The sequence below is a fragment of the Balearica regulorum genome, chromosome 20 (assembly GCF_011004875.1).
Source record: "Balearica regulorum gibbericeps isolate bBalReg1 chromosome 20, bBalReg1.pri, whole genome shotgun sequence".
Lineage (NCBI taxonomy): Eukaryota > Metazoa > Chordata > Aves > Gruiformes > Gruidae > Balearica > Balearica regulorum.
Window position 1 is genome coordinate 9,108,924 of NC_046203.1, and position 19,417 is coordinate 9,128,340.

At 51.8% G+C, this 19,417-nt stretch overlaps 1 protein-coding gene across 4 annotated transcripts in view; it reads left to right on the plus strand.

The window, feature by feature from the left end:
- The window catches only part of ASTN2 (astrotactin 2), a 357,282-nt gene that overhangs the window by 320,505 nt on the left and 17,360 nt on the right, over nucleotides 1-19,417 (plus strand). For all 4 annotated transcript variants that reach the window (XM_075772822.1, XM_075772823.1, XM_075772825.1 and 1 more), the window contains one exon: nucleotides 3,137-3,278. In XM_075772822.1, coding sequence (XP_075628937.1) covers nucleotides 3,137-3,278 — 142 coding nt within the window. The remainder of the gene's footprint in view (nucleotides 1-3,136; nucleotides 3,279-19,417) is intronic.

A 19,417-nucleotide genomic window follows, 5' to 3' on the forward strand; every position in this document is an offset into this window, starting at 1 on the left:
CACCGTTGCCTTGTGCATTTGGGTCAGTATTCCTCCATTGCTACAGCATTGCAAGACCTCTTTTCCTTGGTAAGGCAACGTTAGTGGGCCATCATCCTCTTGCAATGCCAGCAAATGCACCCGTTTCCTTTGTTGCATTTCGCTGACAAGGTCCCAGTCTAAATCTAGGGAATAGCTTGTTTTCTGGTCCTAGGGAAGGCTTAGGAAATTTCATTTCAGCTGCTCTCAGAGCACCATGGACTGAACAAAGAGAGACTTCTCTTGTGTGAGACTTCTCTTGGGTTTGAACAAACAAAGTTGCCGGGTGCTCTGCTTCACCGAGGGGAGAGCATGAAAAAGCAGCTCCCTGCGTTCGCTGTGGATTGACAGCTCTGGGTAGTCGGTTCGTCCCTGGGGCGTCCCTTACCCGACCCCATGGTCCGTGCAGTCTGGCACCACCAGCAATCTCACTGCTGCTTATACAGGTGCAGAAAGACTCCCAGCCTTGGGGCTGAGGTTTCAGCACCTTTGCTAGCATCTGTTTTGCTATTTTCGTAACAACCTCTTTGCTTTTGTTTGATTGTAGCAGGGCCAACGAGAGGGGAAAGTTCCCCGGAGGCTCAGGATTGAACACAAAGCACCCTCTTGCTGTAAGGATTTTATTGCAAGGGGTTTGGCTTAACCCAAGGTGACGCTGCGTTGGCAGACCCCGAGAGCTTCATTTCCTCCTGCGCAGGGGGACAGCAGCACGCTTCGCAACCTAGGCAGGTCTGATCGGTCTCCATGGCAAACCAGACCATCACCGTGTGATGCAGCTGCTGCTGTGTTTCGGGGCATTGCTCACTGCTAGCCGGCTCCTCTCCCCTCAAAGCTACCCAGAAAGACCAGGAAAGATGAGCATTCTGAAGTTAGTGGATGTCTCAAGGAGAGATATCTGTGTAATTTTAATGCATGGTTTAATTCAGTGGCTGTGTGTGACGTTTTTCATCCCATTTCCAGTTTCCTACAAGTCTGGTTCCACCCTCTTCACTCCCTGTCTCAGTCCTGTGTTGTTCTCTTCTGTCCCATCTTTTGTGCTCCCTGGCACAGATGTCCTGACTGATGCTCCCTGTGCCCCTGCACCACCAGTCCCAATCTCCCCTTGGTCTTGTCCAGTTGTTCCTCGCAGTCTCTCAGCTATTTTCTTAGCTACCTCTCGTCGGCTGCTTCTGTGAGGTCCCACAGCAGGCACCCATGGGATGATCTGTCCCCTTGTGAAGTTTCTTCCTGGTCAGAAGTTGGCTGCTTGAGATCTGAAGAGGCTTAAAAGCTCTTGCTCTAGTTCAGCAACACAATCTGGTCCTCCTTCTTTGTTACGTGTTTGTGATTCAGCTGGTTTCTAAGTCACAGCAGTGTCTGTTCTCAATGACTTCTGGTGACAGGGAGTTCCCCAGTTCAGCCCGATGTTGTATAAAAAGAGACAGAAATGAAAGTTGGAAATGAGCAATAAGGTTTTGTTTGTTTGTTTAAACTGTATACCCAGAGCTAAGAGCCATTCAGCGCTTGTGACTTCCAGGCAATGATTTCACCGCTGCCAACCCAACCTGCCCGTTGAGTTGACTTGGGGTTTGGTACGGACCCGGGGCTGGGGACTGGGTTAAGCTACGGAGACCGGTGACAGAGCTGCCTGAAAAAAGTTTGGAAAGAACAAGTCGTGCTGGGAGCATTAAAATGAATAATTAAGGCTTGGATTCCTTTAGGGAGGAAAAGAATTTATTGCTGCTCTTTTCTCTAGCCAAGGGGGACATTTGTTACTGAGTTGTGTATTTTGAGACAAGACGCAAATGCGGTTTGGGGGGGCTGGGGAGGAGGGGATTTTTTCTTCCACCTGGGTAATCCAGATGCACAGTGAGACGTTCTGGGCTGGTTATACAGCTGGGTTATTTCTTATAACCGTCTATACCGAGAATCTGGACTTGTTCTTCATTTCAGTAGCCCACAAGTAGTCCTTTGTCACTTTTGCTTGTAGAAAAATAAAGAAGAGTGCTAGAAGGGAATTCTCCTCCTCCCTCTGCTGTGGTGTCTTGACATTTACACATGCACAAGGTACCCGGCAGAGCAATCTGGGTCCAGGTTTGCTTATACCAGCATAACTCTTATCGGCTGCAGCAGCCCTTTCTCCAATTCCCATCAGTGGGGGTAGGGGCACAGCCAGGGCAGCTGCTCTGGGTTTTGCTTTTTTTTTTTTTTTACTGCTTAGTACCTTGGGCTTTCAGTTACACCGATGCAAAATGGGAATTGAATGCAATGAGCTCTAACCGATAGCCAGCCTGGCCACTGCAAGGAGACAGGTTGCACGGCAGTGGATAATCATGCCCAAAAAGCTTAATAAATGGAGCGTTTTCAGTTTCAGCTGGATCATGATCTAAGTGTTTAATAAGCTTTATAAATCAGAAGACAAAAAAAAAAAAAAGTAGTTTTCTGCCATTTTTAATTAGTTGTTTTTTTCTTTGAATGCTTGTAAAGGGGAGGGGGGGGCGAGTGTTCTTCAGCACAGCTGACGGAGCTCCAGTCAGAGCTCCAGGAGCCAGCAGAGTGCACATGAAAGGGAATGCAAAGCTACTGATTTTCATCAAATAATAAAAAACCACACAAAAAAACCCAGCGCATTGAGGGCAATTCCATCCATGCTCTGAAAATGTCTGCTTTCCTGATAATCTAACATAGCAGAAACACATTTCACTGTGACAGGTGCTTTTTGAAAAAGAACCGTGTGCCCTTTAGGAGCAGAATGTGCTGTTAGGGCAGGAGAGCCCTATTTGGCTTCCAGCTCTTCTGGGGACCTGGAGCCCATCCTGGGATGGTGGTCCTGCATGTGGTGTTTGCAGTGAGTCCAGACATTGCCTGTATGTTCTGCGAGTGCACCCTTCCGCTGTCCAGGCGATGACTTAACACTGCCCCTGGTTTCTGCAGTGGGTCCAGGTGTGTCTTCTACTTGCTTTGTCCATAGGTGATATTCTCCATACAGACATGGGGCCATTCCTACCAGCCACAGCCAACTAGAGTTTGTTGATTGCCTGTGCTGCGTAGAGCTGTTCCTACAGTGGTTTTTAAATGGTCAGCAGTAATTTTGCACCTGTATTGATGTTTCGGTCTTGCTCATCTCTTTGCTCTCCAGGAGAATCCTTGAGCTTTGCGGATGATTTGCTTTCTGGCCTTGCAACATCCTGCGTGGCAGCGGGTAGGAGCCACGGAGATGTCCCTGAAACCAGCCTCTATTCAGTCATTTTCAAGTGCCTGGAACCAGATGGTCTGTACAAGTAAGGAGAGGCATGTGGGAAGGTGCTGGGGGCAAGGGGGGATGTCCAATGCTATTATTTAATTGCTGTTAACCTTTTCGGTTAGCACCATGTTCCACCAGATGCTTTGGATGATGAGACTCTTTCTGTCGCTGTGAGTGTTAGGCTCAGCCAGTGAAATGGAAAACCAGTGTCTGCCAGTATGGCACGGGAGGCACTGGGAGTCAGAGGGAAACTCCACTGGAATAACTCACATTTTCAGTATGCTGGGCTTCCAGGTCCGTGCCTGGTGGGATAGGGTTGTCTCTCATGGATGAACTGAGCTAATGTGGTCAGATTGAAGCAAGTTGCCAAATGCCGGGTGGACCAAAATAGCCAGATGTCAAAAGTGAGATAGGTGTTGCTTATCTAAGTTGCTGCTTGTGGTGGTAGGAGACATATACCAGATCAGAGAGACGCCAAATCCATCTGCCCACTGCCCAGTCACTTCTGCAGGGATGGCTGGCCATGCCTGTGCTGATGTTCTTTTCACTTACTTGACTCTTCTGCGATACCCATTGAGCACATGGGATTGGATTTTCTGTTTGAATCCTGTGGAGTATTTAGTGTCCAAAGAAAAGGGATAATTTCAGGATCTGAATATGACCTTCTCCTTCAGTATCATTTAGAGGGGGTCTGGGCTTTTCAACCTGGCTCGTTACCCAGGACGTCCTCTCTCTTGGGGGATATATGAGGAGTCAGGAGAGTATGAGAGAAAAAAAGAGAAAAAAGGCAAGGAGACGGAGGAGTAAGCAAGAGAGAAACACCTAGGGCTTAATGTCAGAGTGACTGTAATAATTAAAACCCATTTTGTAGTGAGTAATGAAACTTTTTATGGGACCACAAAAGCATTTAAAGCGAGAGCTGGCAAATGGTCTGTCAGTGAGAACTTTTAAAGATCTTGATTAATACTTTCCCTTTGCCTCCACCTCCACCACCCCCCAGTTAAGCATGTTGACAGCCTCCAAAGAAGCAGCAGCATTTATTGGGCATCTTCCGAGCAGGGCTGTGTCCAGGAGCAGGCTCCAAGTGATACTTCTTGCCATTTAATAATTTTAAATGTTTTCTCTTAAATATATATAACGCATAAATATAATTATTAATCTCTCTGGGAACTGGGCTGCTCTGACAAGGTGCCAGGGAGAGGCTGGAGCAACTGCAGAGCTTGCTAATAACCCGCCGCCCATAAAAATCGGCTGGTTGTGAGCTCTCAGCCGTTGGGCTTACGGCTGCCAGGGGCACCAGGAGAGGGAATTGCCGCTGGGTTTGATGGGGAGGCTCCTGCTGAGGTGAACACATGGAGCTGGGAGCCAGAAGGTCTGGCTCTTGGGCAGCCTGGGCTGCCAAATTGTCTTCCCCATCTGCCGGGCGGGGATAATTGCGCTCACCCGTCGCTTTAGGGGCTCTGTGATATAATTCCTGATGCCTGGAAAGGGCTGGGAGAGCCTTGAGTGGAAGGCGTAAGGCTTTGTCCAGGGTCAGGTCATCCCTTTTGGTCAAAGCCAGGCTTCTGCTTCACGGTCGTGAGGCACATTGCCATGGAGGGGGTAAGCGGAGACCGGTGATGCCCCGTGTCCTGGGGGTGGCTACGGGTGGCTCCCGCTCTCTGTGGGTGCCCCTGGGTGAGGGACAGTGGCTTTTTGTGGGGAGCCAAGGCAGCAGGCAGCCAGCAGGCAGCAGTCCCCTGGCATCGAGAAGCTTTGGACCTCGTCCTTCTGCGGGGACGGGTCCTGGGATGACGCATGGTGTTGGCTCCGTCCTGCACCTAATGCTCAGCAGGGCTTGGAATGCCGTTCCCAGGGCTGTGCACACTTAAGCACACATGTATGGACACATGTTCATGTTGGCACCTGTGGGGCACGGACCCACACTCCTGGGCATCAAAAATACGCACGTGCACACACACTACAGCACACCCTCTTCGGCATCTGCTGCTGCATGCCCAGGCACACGTGCATGGACAGATACACCTACTGCTGGATGTGTTGGCATGCACTGCCGTGAACGCATGGGTATCCAGCACACACACACACGCACACATTTGCTCCAACCTGGGACGTAACCAGCACGTGTTTACTCAGCATCTGTGCATTCTCAGATACATAGGTGCACATGTTAAATATTCCTCTGTTCAGATGTCCATACAGTTGCAACACAGCATGAAGAAAGCCAGAACAGTGAAATGTGAGGCTAACACTCTGTTCTGAGCCCGTGCAGACTTAACAACAACAGAAACACGGGCACGGGGTCATTTCTTAAATTGAATTTCTTCTGCTTGTTTCATTTGTGGAAAAATAGCTATCTTGGAAGGCTCCGGCCTGGGTATAATCCTGATTATAGCCACACGGCAGGGGCCTGTGCTTTTCTGTGGGCTGTTAGGTGAGCACAGAGCCTGCAGCATCAGAGCTCTTCCAAAGCAAATGCTTTTGCTTCTTCAGTAGTCTGGGGGCATCGTGTAAACCGAGAGAGGGGAGTGTGAGATCATGGAAGTCTCTTCTGCTCTGTAAATGTGTCGGACGTCCTGTCCCTTTTCTTCTGTAGTACCTATGGCAATTACACTCTGCTGTTGACCATTCGTTTGGAGTAGTACCAGCCTGAGATCAAAGCTGGGCTTGAGTATGAAAAACAAAACCAAAAAATGCTCTACAAGCAAACAAATCAACGAAGTCTGTTTGATTCCTCTGCTTTTGAGGCTTCTGTAATTTCAAAACATAAACTAACAAAAGGAGAACTAATTTCTTTGTCCTTTGCAATTTCAGTCTGATGAAAATGTTGCCTGTCAGCCCTTTTCTTTCCCCTGCCTGTAGTCCATTGGGATTGAGATCCTAATCCCTGCACAGAAGGTTTTCAAAGGGAAGGTAGTTCCTGTCAACAAAGATGCGCGTGCTCCATAGGTTCACGCACACACGTGAACACGCCTGCCGGTCTGTCAGACATGGGTGCCCGTGCCTGGGGATCCATGCTGCAGTCATGTGAATGTGCTCGCATGCACACAGGGACACTGAGGATGGTCCTCGAAGACTGTCAAGTTTGATTTAAGCTCTTAAAACCCAAAAGTCTTATAATTATCATAGGATCACAGAATGGTTTGGGTTGGAAGGGACCTAAAGCCCATCTAATTCCAACCCCCCTGCCATGGCCAGGGACACCCTCCACTAGACGAGGTTGCCCAAAGCCCCATCCAACCTGGCCTTGAACACTGCCAGGGAGCCAGGGGCAGCCACAGCTTCTCTGGGCAACCTGTGCCAGGGCCTCAGCACCCTCACAGGGAAGAATTTTTTCCTTGTATCTGATCTAAATCTACCTTCTTTCAGTTTAAAGCCATTCCCCCTTGTCCTGTCGCTCCATGCCCTTGTAAACAGCCCCTCTCCAGCTTTCCTGTAGGTCCCTTTAGGTACTGGAAGGCTGCTATAAGGTCTCCCCAGAGCCTTCTCTTCTCCAGGCTGAACCACCCCAACTCTCTCAGCCTGTCTTCATAGGATTCTTGCAAAATGCATCACAGGAGAGGGGATTGTTCTCCCCCGAGGTCAGCTAGACCAGAACAGTCTGTCAAGCTTCCTCCCAAGTGGGTCTGGAAGAGGAAGGCAGAGGGAGAGATGTCTACGTGTCTATTAAGTGCTTGTCTTGCATGGACCAGCCAGCCTGGGGACAGTGGTTAACGCCAATCAGATTGATGGTTTGGGAGCTTGGGAGCACCATGCTGTGACAGGCAGGTGACGCACCAAGCGCCAAATACCAGTCAAAAGAAAGAGCTCTGGCTTGTCTCAGAGGTCAAACTCAGCCTGGAGGACTGAGCTTACATTGCTCATGTCCCTTGGGTAGCTCAGCACCCTGCAAACCCAACTGATCTCTGCGATAGGAGCTTCCCCTGTGCATCCCGCAGCCTCCCTGAGCCTTCAGCCCAGCTCATCCATCTCAGCTTCTCACCCCATCGTTTCTTTAGTGCCTGGGGATGCCTCTTCACTGAGCTGTACCTGGTCGGCTGCCGGAAAGCAGCTTTGCCAGCCCAGCATGTTCATTTCAGATACTTGAGGAGACACCAAGTATCCCTCAGCCAAAAAGGGAAATTTTGGAAAGGGAAATGAAAACCCCCTCCAGCTCCTCAATGGAGCTGCAGTGCAAACACACCAACTTCTTCTCTGCGCCACAGATACTATAATTATAGATTAGATTAAATCCCAGTGTTTCACTTTATTTACATTCCTGACCTAGCCTATTCATTTCCGGTGTTTGTGCCAAGAATCAGCACAAAATTTACTGGAAATAATATGGAAGTCATCAGAATCCCTTCCAGAGCCTTTCCTTGGAGCATGTTCATGTGCTGAGAAGGAGCCTCGAATTTGCATTCCCTTTGCTGGCTCAGATAGGGTTTCCCCAGGGTGATCCTGAACCAGCCCAAAGGCTCTGGGAGAGTGTCGGAAAGGTGGAAACCCCTTCCTAGTGGATGAAGATCGGGCACTGCCAGTATGGAAGGGGATTCAGTTAGACCCCCAGAATGACAACACAAGGTTCCTATCTGCTCCAAAGACCCACCAAGACCTGCCCAGCCAGTGTCATCCCCTGTAGGGTCTGGAGGCCATCGCCAGCAAGGCCAGGCTTAGCCTCTGTCGTCGTATGCTGGCTAACAGTGAACATACTTTTTTTTGTTTGGCGAGCTTAAGGAAAGAGGCAAAGGTGTTGAGTAGGGGGAACCCATCATAGCACGGAGAGACAGCGACTGCAATTCAGCAAGCTGAATGCGCTGAAGGAGCTGGCCCAGAGCAAGGCTGATTAATGTTGACTGACCTCTGCCTTGTGCATAGCTGGGATAAAAAGTGGAATGGAAACCCTTGGTGTTCAAGAGTGTGCTAATGCTGGCAGCAGTCCGCTGCTTCTTATATGATACTAATTGTTATTGTTGGTCTTCCGTCAGGAAGACATGTGAATGAGCACTCCAGCAATTGGAGACAGATCCCAAACAGCTCAGTGGCATGGGTTAAAACACATCTGTTACAGCCCTTGGCTGAGTCCCCTGTGTGCACAGGAGCTGTGCTGCTTCATTGAATCCACCTCTTCTATTCCGCACGCTCTCCAGCTTCCTGAAGCCGAGTGGTGTATGGCTGTAGTTTCTTCTCAGGCATTCCTGGCTTGCGGAAGCTCAAACAAGGCAAGTCAGGAGTTGAACAAGTGTTTCTAAATCCCAGGCCTGCGTTCTAAATGCAGGCTCGTCCTTCCTCAGCAGTTTAGGGTTGCTTCAGAACCAGGCTGCCCAAATGCTGGCTCGGAAGTGTGGTTGTTTTTGCTGAAGTCAGTCCAGCGCCGAGCTGCCTGGGCCCATCTGGGCTACATGCAGATCACTACTACAGTGGAGGTGGATTGGCCCCATGAAAGATGCTCTGTACAGGGAGGTCAGAGGCTCAGCAGAAGGAGGAGATAATCTGTCTTTCTGCTGATACTAATGAAGCTCCATGCGTGGAGGGCTCCTGTGGTTGAAGTTTCTAACATTAGGAGGGTACACATATAAAAGCCATAGAGAAGACATTCATGCTTTCTTCATAGCCAGTCAAGGTGCTGGAGGCTCTTCCCAACTTTGCCATTTGCTCTCCTGAGTCATTTAAGCACATCGCTTTCTTCTTCATCGGTTTGCCTGTTCCCTTTATAAGCTCAGGGTTTAAGCCCTCTCTTGCTGTCTCTGTGTACAGCCCAGCCTGGGTGAATCGGATCGGGGCCTCCAGGTGCTGCTGCACCGACCATTTGTCATCGCCCTTCTAAAAGGTGGGTTTGTGCCTGAATCCTCCTGATCTGTCTCTGCCACCGGTATTCAGCCACTTGGGACAGATCTGGAGTTGGGAGGTGCCTTTCCACTGACCTCAGTGGAACCTTCTTCCCTGGTATCTGCCAAGCATATGAGCATCTCCCTCCTTTTCATTGGAAAGACCAAATTATCCTCCCCAAATTCTCTGCATGTGCTCATACCTCGTGCCACAGAGAGAAACAGAACAGCCTTTGTTGGCTCCCGTGGCCGGCTCCTCCCCACCCCTTCCTCAGGACATCTGGATTGAAATAAGATTCTTGGGTTTCCCCTAAAAACTCCCAGCATCCAAACCCCAAACCTGGCTGGGTCCAGGCCCGTTCGCATTGCTGCTCTGGGGGTGGCTGGAGGAAGGCTGGCAGCGGGGGAGCGAGGAGGAGGAGGAGCCATGCACAGGTCACTGTGTAGGGCATCGCAGCTGGGGGACTGTGCGAATACAGGATTCTTGGAAACGGTAATGGCGTGGAGAGGAGGAGTTTGACCTCTTCGTCTGTTGGTAGACAAATGGAGGTTTGCAATTCCACCTTTTCCCATCACCAAATCCCTATCACCAGCCCTTTACAATTACGGACTTGGAGAGTATTCTTATTTCTGAGTGTGTAGAAACCTAATGCCACTAGCATAGATCCATCCAAGTCTTATCTCATAGACTAATGGGAGAGCGAGTACAAGAGATGTGATATAAATATCAAGGCAGGTGTTGCTGGCTTTGATTTGCCTCTAAGCTGCATTGTGCTACTGCGTTGGAGTCATTTGTTTTGTTCATCAGTTCTCCATGGTACAGAGCACTTTCTTCTGAAGGCTGGAAAGCTGAGGGCTATGTCGATTTGATTCTTACAGCAGGGTTTGAACCTTCTCCCCTTCCAGGAATCAAGGAATTCACTGCTTGGAGTGGGTGTTAATTTTATCTTGTGGGGGAGAAATAGGTCAGTTTTTGTTCTTGCCGGCCGTGTTCTAGCTAGGGAAACTGAGGCAGGGAGAGGTGATGTGATAGGCCTGAAGCTCTTCAGTGGGCTGGACCTGAGCAGAGTCAAGGGGTGCCCTTGCTCACACTTCACATAAGCCCCACTTCAGACGAGCACTTAAGAAAATTGGTATTTTTGGTCAGGGGATTAAGCAGCGTCTCCTGCACAAAAATAGGGTCTCCTCTTCGTAATTTGCTCATGCAGTCTGGGACCCCAGGTACATGAGAGGTCACCTCAAGGACGCCGTGGTATGCCCTCAAAAATGCTGCTGGCTGGCTTGGTGTCTTACACTCTCCCCTCTCTCTTGTTCTTGTTCTCAGTGTGTTGGTGTTTTATTCCCAGCAAAGCCAATCTGGCAGCAAAACGACTTTTTTGCACAGTATTAGAGACAGCGGGTGATGCCACTTTGCCAGTTGGAGTTTCCCCTCTGTTGCCAGAGCTCAGATGAATCTTCCGCTGCCGCACCTCCATCCCAGACACTTAGGAGGAACGATGCTGGCTCGCCTTGCGGGGGGCAGCACCAGGGCTTTGACACAAAGAGGCAGTGTTACATCACGCCTGCAGCTCCGGGTCCTCCTGGGGTACGCACAGCTCAAAACAAGCTCTGCCCATGCTGATCCTGGAATTTAAATGATGGGCAAGTGCAATGCAGAGGGATCCAAGCAGGCTGCGTGTGAACCAGCCCAAGCCAGGCGCAGCACGCTGTGTTCACTTGGCAGTCCCATGGCTTTACACCTGCCCTGCCAAGCCAAGAGGAGAGCACGGGGGTGTCAGACAAAGTGCAAGCCTGGGCTGGCAGGGCTGGTCCGCAGCAGGATTGGAGCTGGTGCCTTACGTGCTACAGTGCTGGTGATGTTTTCCTGCTCAGGTCTTGGTTGGGGTGATTATCCCTTCACCGTGTGTTGTTTTGTGGCTGGATAGCTCTTGTATACCTCAGGCAGACTTTGTCTCTGCAAAACGATAGTTGGATTTGCCACATGTGGGGTCATGCGTCGCTAGCCAACACTTTGATGTTTGGATGGGAATTCTTGCCTCCTCCTTTGACTGCCTCCCTCCACCCAGTAGCAGCTCAAGCTCAACCTGGTGTTTGCAGACAATTCAGGTTTTTAATAGGCTAATTCTAGCATAAGGACTGGCCAAAAGCAGCTCAGCTGTTTCTATAAATATGCCCCAGGAAGGATGTGACAAGCTGCTCTGGTGCCCAGGTGTTCAGGTACTTATCAGAAGCTAGAGCCATACCCACAGCCCGTGGAGGAAATCAGCTCCGATTGACTCTGGATGGGACCTCAGGTCCCAAAAGCTGGAGGTACTGGGCCCAGAAGGTGATGCCGATCCAAATACAAAGATAAGTCCCAAACTAACCCTACCTGACCATCTTTTCCTCCACACTCTAAAGGCAAAGTTTGGATGCCTACAAGAACTGTCCCAGCTCAGACCAGCAATGTGCATATATCTCATATATGGCCTGCAAGTCCATAAAACTAGGTAAACATTTTTTTGTTTCATTTTTCCAAAGGACACCTGCAGCACATCCTACCCCTTCCTTTTCTTGTAACAACAACAGCACAGAGAGTCTCTCACCAGCCTTGTCTCCCAGGGAACACTATGTTATCTTCGTTTTCCCTTTTTTTTTTTTTTTGCTACGTATTTAAAAAAAAAAATACATTTCTCTTTTAATCTTTGGCTTGTGCCGAGCATTACATCTGTAAGCACCCACCTCCTGGTCGTGCCACACTGGATTTTATCAGCACACAGCGAGCCCTCCTGCTCTGCCACCCCTTCTCCCCTCAAGGTCGCGGGACAAGGCTGTTTCCCAGCTGCAGGGAGTTTGTCACGGGGGAGCTGAACGGGTGACGGAGCCCCTGCACAGGCAGTTGCTGAACTCAGCTGCTTTCCAGGAGATCCTGAGTGACCTTTAACTTATTCCTTGGGTTTTGGGATTGTTTTCCCCTCTTCAAAAGAAGTTTGCTTGTATTTTCCTAGTTTGAGGATATTGAGTGTGTCGGGGCTTTTCCGTGCCGGTCCCCCTTCAGTGGGGCCGAAGGGCGGTGTTATTCCCCTTCACCTCAGGCAGCATTGGGGTCAGATGATAGAGCAGGACTGTGGTAGGGCATGGCCTGCAATTTCTCCACTGCAACTGCTGTTGCTCAACTCTTTTGCTTAAAAGTAGACTTGTCAGGAGGGCAATTTTTTCAGCTGTATGTCCTGAGGCTTTAGAAATCCCTCAGCTTCACAGGCTCACAGCCCTCATTGCCTGTCTCAAGTTATGTTAGTGCTTAGGTGGCCAAGTCCCTGCTGCAGACCCTTGTTTGCACAAGTAACCAGTGAATTCGAACGTCTCCAGTTTTGGGAGCATCATTTTCAAGGCTTCACTGGCAGAGCCACAGCTCCCATTGGCTTCAGCTGAATTTGCACCAGGGTAGGTCAGTGTAAAACGGAGGCACTCAAGATTAGCAAGTAACCTCGAAGTTGCTGCTTCTTCCTGAATTTTCCCACCTGTAAAACAGATATGTTAAAACTGAGCTACACCCTTTGCTAGGTTTCCTGTATAGTGAGGAGAACAGCGTAATAAAATGGGAGAGAAAGCCGCTTGGTTGCAGAGGTGGCATCTACACAGTGAGGTGGGACTTGCCATGGGTGGTGCTCCCGGCTGGAGCTGTGGCCCGCTTGGTCTCCCCGATCTGATGCCACCTCATACTGCCAGGGATATTTGCCTCAAGTACCTTCAGAGCGATTGCTGCCAGCACACGTGCCCTCATTGCTCCTGGTCACACACTCATTTCCCTCATCAGGAATGAGATAAATTTGATTATACAGCAATATGGTTTCTGTTACAAAAAGGGGAAAGAAAATACCCTGACTTTGCTGAAAACCCTGAGAGCCAAAGCTTATGTCATAATTTAAATGTATCTAAAAAAAGAAGTAGGGGGTGAGGGTTGCTTTTTGTTCAGGGGATGGTGGATGGAGGGGGTGGTGGGGCAGGGTCCTGTACTCGGGTACTAACTACCTGAGTGACGAGCTGCCTCTGGGGAGCAGCAGTACTACGCGTGACTTCTCTGTCCTCTGCCTCTTCTCCCCTCTGGGTATGGGGGCTTTGTTTGGGTTCGTGTACGTTTTGCAGTGCTGCGTCCCCGTGGATGCTGCCCTTCGTCAGTGCTGGACCCGAGCGAAAATGTGTGGATGAGGACTGCTGTGTGTACCTGTCCATACTGTTTGTGGGTTCGGATCTGGCGGGCTGGACACCTCGCTTTGCTCGGGGTCTTGCCCATACCAGCAGCAGGAACACGTACCTTAATGCTACCCAATAGCCCCATAATCCCACCATCCCATAACCCTTACCCCATAGCTCGTCTGAGGCGAAATCATGGCCAGATCTGCTCTAAATAACCTCTGAGTATGCAGATGTATTTTGAGATGTTTCCTGAGGATACCTGTGACCGTGCATGCGTGGAGCAGTGTGTGATCGTGTAGCTGGTTAGCCCCGTGCTCTGGCAGGTGAAGCAAACCCTTTTCGGAGGGCTTTCCACCAAAGGCACTGCAGAGAACGGAATATCCTAAATAGAGCTGCAGCCCAGCAGAGTGCTGCACCTCGAGTTGCCCTTGGCAGTGTACCCCGTACCACGCTCCCCACCAGCAGCTTGCAGTGACATCCCTGTGGCTCTTCCGTTGCCTATCCAAACCAGCCTGATCGCTGCTCCGACAGAGCTGTCCCGGTGCAGCCCACCCCATGACGTGAAGCCCACCCCGTGACGTGAAGGCAACCTGTGTCACCCCACACGGCTCCCGAGCTCTTGCAGGCCACCTCCAGCTTTCGTCTCTGTCCCTGGCTTGTACCTGCTGCACTGCCACACGCTGAATTGTTTTCCAAGTGGAAGCATGAGTTGAAGTATTAACTCCACAAGGGCCTTTCTGTGCAATGCGCCGGGATTAAATATTTATGTTGGCAAAAAGCATGTAATAGGCAGCTCAAGATCAGAGATAATGAAATCGAGGTGTGTGGAGAAAGGGGGGGAGGAGGCAGGGGGGCTTGCAGGAGCAGAAGGGAGAGGGACCCAAGTGGGTTGTGGTATGTGTGCATGGGAGATCGCTTTCGGTTTTCTTAATTCCCCACCTGTTTGTGGGGGGACCCCAGCCCCATCGCTGGGAGCTCTGCAATGCATGAGGGAGTGCAGAGATCAGCCGTCACCATTTCTTGCATGCAGGAGTAATTGTCCCCCGGGTGACTTTAGCTGAGCGACATCTGAAGTGAGGTGGGGCAGGGACTGTCCTGGGGAAGATGCCCGCGCAGGGAGTAGCGAGCGATGAGACCCTCTCTGTGTCATCTGCAAACGATGTACGATCCTAAATCATTAATAGTGGTGATACAGGATCCCTCGCTCTTCCAGACTGCTGCAGTCAAGGTTATTTACCAGTGACTGTGTCCGATCAGGCAGCAATGTGGTTTGGATTATGTGGAGGGCTCCCGATCGGGTCAGGAGGATGATCGTGGCAGCAGCTGCAGCACACCGAGCGGGGAAGGCCCGTGCAAGCCTCCACGACGGGCGTTAACGAGGATGGGCAGCAGGGGTGCGTGAGGAGAGCGGGCAGAGGTGAGACGTGTGGTGGGGAGGGCGCTGGGCGACACAGGAGGGAGGACCCGCTTCGCCGCCACAGGAGGAAAACAAGGAGTGCACGGCAACAGCAAAGGGCTGCTCTTTCTCAATTCATTATCTTTATGAGACAACAACATCTCTCTCCCCCAAAAAACAAATATTGCGGAAGGCAGCGAATGGGGGGTGTGAGTCCCGCGCCATGCTGTGGGACCGCGGCCAGCCACGGAGCCTCCGGGGAGGTATGAAACGAGGCATGAATGGAGTGTTAGGAGAGAATGGAAACTCTCCACTGGCTCCCAGGCCAGCTCTCTTGCGGGGGGTCCCTTGCTCACGATGACAGCGCTGCCTCTCATAAACACGCATTTCCTCATCCCCGTTTGTTTCTCTGTCTTGTGCAATCTCTTGTACCAGACGGGAATGGGAGTGAGTCCCAATGGTACGTGAATGTGTTACAAAAACCTTCCCACCCTGCCACCAACGAAGTACTGAGAAATAACAACAGGATTTAAAAGAAAAAAAGAGAAAGAAAAGAAAGATGGGGGAGCCGGATGGATTTGCTACTGGCAAAGAGTTATTATTCTGAGTATAAACTCAAGGGCATGGCTATGCTGGTACTTCGCAGCACTGAGAAGCCCCCGCTGCACTCGATGCTGTGCATCCCTCTGGGAGAAGGAAGTTCCTTCCCCACATGACTTTCCTAGGTCAAAACCATGGGACAAAAATAGGGGCAAAGTAACTTGGCTGAGATCGTATAGTGCTCAAACCAAGAGACAGTCCCAGCTCCAACCTGCCTGCCCAGCACCGTCCCCTGTGCTGGATTGTTTCACTTGGGATGTGCGAGCGGCGGAGCTGCTGCCCTGCCTGCAGTCCGTGGGCATCGGCCAGCCTCCCCATCTCAATCGACACGGCTAGGATGGAGCATAACCGGGGTGAGGTGTGACGCTAAGGTGTAGGAGCAAGGGCAAGTCCCACCATCAAACACAAGTCTCCTGGAACGGTATTTGAGGTTAGAAGGTCTCCTGGACCTGGGCTGGTGGAGCAAGGATGGAGGATCTGTGTGTTAGCTCTAGCTGCAGAGGAGGAAGAGCTGCTGGGAGTTGCAATCCTTCCACGCAGAGGGAAAAGCAGGGGAAGAAACCTGCAGGGAGCAATGCCTCCGGAGCAGCATTTGCAGGGGAGAGCAGAGCTGGCTCCACACCTCCGGGCGCTCCCAAGCACGGACACCACAGTGACGAGGAGCTCTCCCGAAATGCGGGGCAGCGGGTCTCTGGTCCTGGCGGAGGCCTGCTGGGGGTAGTAGGGCTCTCGCTCTGGGCTGGTTGGGTGCATAGCCATCATTTCAATAAAGAAATGATTAAAAGGGGGCGGGGCAGGGGGTAGGAAGAAAAACCCAGAACATCTGTTTTACTTCAAATCAGGGAAGATTCTTTTGCTTGCAAGGAATGCGTAAATCACGCCGGGCTGGGAGATGTACATAACCCTGCCTGAAAGCTCCTCTGCACTTCAAACGAATTCTAACGTGCTTACTGGGATTTTGTTTTTATTATTTGTTTCGGGCCCCCCCGCCCTCGTTCTACCCTCCACCCTCCCTGTCTGCCTGCCGGAGCTGTGAGAATCTCTCACACGCTGCCAGCCCCTCACCCTGTCCCCCCTCGATTCGGGGGCCTCGGGGCATGGGGGGAGCAGCCAGTGGGCAGCGGTGACCGCAGACCTGGCTGGCGTCCTTCTGCCGGGGCTCGCTGGCACGCACCACCCCTGCCTTGCCACCGTCCTCCCCCCACGCCATCCCTGTGCCGACGGTGCGGGGCTGTTGCAGGGACCCGTTGGCCGCCCTTCCCGCTCCCAGCGGGAGCCCGGCGCGGGGTGCGGATGCCTCTCGCTCGGAGGCTGGCACATTTGGATCCTGCCTGGGATGCTGCGAGTGCAGCGAGCGGAGGCGTCCCCCTCCTCCAAGCTGTTCCCTCGTGTGCTGTGATTGTTGTCGTGCTTTGTTTTGCTTTGTTTCATGCAGAGGGTGAAGCTAGGGCTGGCCAACAGTGCTGGGGATAAACCAAATGGACATAGATAGATAGATAGATAGATAGATAGATAGATAGATAGATATAGACAGGCTCGTGGAAGGCCATGTCCACCTCCCCATGCCGACCTACTAAGGTGACTCTCCCTGCACCAGAAGGACCACCCTCGGGGCTGAGGACAGGCTCCGTTCCCTGCGGTCGATGCAGCCCTTTGCCTTTCTTCTGAGGCTGTCGAGCAGGAGGCCCTATTGTGGTGGCTTATATAAGAACAGTCAGCCATCGACTCGCTTGATGTGGACCACCCACTACTCCTCAGATGACACTGTCTTTTGAAGTCACTACCAGCCTGGGCTGGATTTCAACCAGCAGCCCAGTTGGAAGCCAAGCCCCCAGGAGGATGAGAACAAGCCCTACCAAGGGGATCTCCAGGGCTAGCAAACTGTGGTGTCTGGTTCTTGTTTAGAGTGACTGTGAGGTTGGGAGGGGCAAATGTTTCCCAATTTGCCAAGGGTCACAACCTTCCTCTCCCCCCATCTCCCCAGGGCCGGCGATGGCCCAGCTTTGCAGAGCATTGGTAGGTTGAACGGCTGGTATGGTTAGCTGTGAACATTTCCATTGTGGAGCTCACTGCAGGGGTCCATGGCCTCGCTTGTCTCTCCTTTCTCCCTGGCACAACTGGAGGAAGAGTTTGATTTATTCCCTCTCTCCTTCTGAGCAGCCTTCTCGTCTCCTGCAGCCACAGCCTTCCCGAGCCCTGCTGTCTTTTCATGGAGGAGGATGGCAGCCATCCCAGGAGCAGCCCGAGGAAGGTACTAAAGTGATGTGTCTCTCTTGGGACACCACCTGGCACCTAGGACTAATGCTTTCAGATGAGACTGAAACCCACCCACCCATAGATCCGTGTGAAAAAGACAAGCAGAACCTCAGAGTAGTGACTTACCTCTAAACACGTAACCTTTGCAGAGCCAGGACCAGAGGCTGGGGGGTGTCTGTGGCTGAGGGAAGAGGGGCAGGGTTGTCCCAGGCCAAAGGAGACAGCAGAAGGTATTGCAGCGGGAGGGAGAGAGGATGCGGGTGCTGCCTGGGGCTACTCTGGCCCTGGGAGCAGAGGGGGCATTGGCAGGGTGTTGCAGGGAGCTGGAGGAATTGATGGACATTGCCGTGCCCATGTGAAGGCTGTGGCAGGACCTGAGGGACATGTGGGATGCAGGACCTGGGGAAAGCCCTCCTTGACCCTGCTGAGCCCAGGACAGCTCGATCCATCACCAGGTCTCGCTGACGCTCTGCAGCCAGAGCGGGATGAGCCCCTGTGGTTTGCAGCCTCGGGCGCCAGTGTGAGCTGTGGCATGGGGAATTGTTCCAGCAGCACGGGGAGTCAGAGGCAACTCATTTGACCTTTGTCCAAGGGCTTTGTTTGGGATCTCCTGGTGAGTCCCAGCAAAATGGGGGCTCTGGCACTTGACAGACCGATATGAGCTGCTTTTGCTTCTCTGGAGACAAAAGCACCAGCCCATAGTGGCTCAGCACCACCTCCTTCTGGGTCTTCACTCCACCAAAGGACATTCACATGCTGGGTGACCTGGGATCTTCTCTGGCCCTGCCAAGCAGAGGGGAGGACCACCTTGCCCCAAGCCCTGAGACAGGCAGTGGAGATTGCAAAGAGCCGGGCCAGTTCTTGCTGCATTGCCTCTATAAGCACATCTGTGAATCTTCATCATCACAGCCAGCAGGATGACAGCAGGACACAACTGCCAAGAAATACGGACCCCAAACACCCTCTATCCCTCTTCCCCGAAGGTGATAATTCCATGGTGATCCTGCTTTTTCTGCCATTGTCCTCTTCCTAGAGTTCAGGGACCATCCCTGTGGGACACCCTGAGGGTCTCCTGGACATCTTCAAGCTAATAAAAGACCAAGACTTCTTGCCCCTTGGAGTGTGCCTAGGAGCTAAAGCCCCAGGGTTGCAACATAGGCTGTGTTAATGTTATCTCAGGTCAGGGCAGCTTTTTTGGGTTTGCTGTCCTACTGCCACACCAAGGAGCTGTTCTCTCATCCACATCTCATCTTTGTCAGAAGCTTTGTGCAGTGCAGTGGCCCCTCTCTCCAGAGAAGCTTGCTCTGCTCTTCTTTCATCACTGGTGTAAAGCTGCTCCTGAAAGGACGTACTCTGAGCATGAACCACATGCTGGAGAAACAGAAACCTTATCAAGGGTGAAGGATGAGGGAGCAATTATCTGCTACTTGCCAGTGGTTGCAAGGAGCAGGGGTGACAAAGGAGGAATTCTCTAAGACAGAGAAAAGGGCAAGGGGGCACTGCTGGTGCTCTCAGCCCCGGGATGGTGAAGGCACCCTGGGGACACAGCGGCCAGGAGGGCTGCAGTGACCGTGCTGCACCTTCTGGATGGAACTGTGGCCCTGCTGAAACCGGCTGGCGTTATTCCCTCATGTCCAGTGAAACACATTTTTGCCTAAGGCAATCTTGGCACTGCTGCTTGCAAGGTGTCCGGCTGGCCAAGGGTCTCCCTGTGGGATCCTGGCCCTCCAACACAGGTATCATTCAGGAGCAGGGCTCTAGGGAACAGAAGGTGGCCTGTGTGTCAAGGCCCTCTTTCACAGCCGTGGCGGTACTGGGAATTGCTGCTCTGGTGGGGATTATTGACAGGCTTTAGAGGGAAAGCTTGGGAAATGGAGAGGTTGCAGCTGAGGCTGGGAAGGTGAAGGTCCTACTGGGGGTTTCTCTTGCAGGGAGACAGTG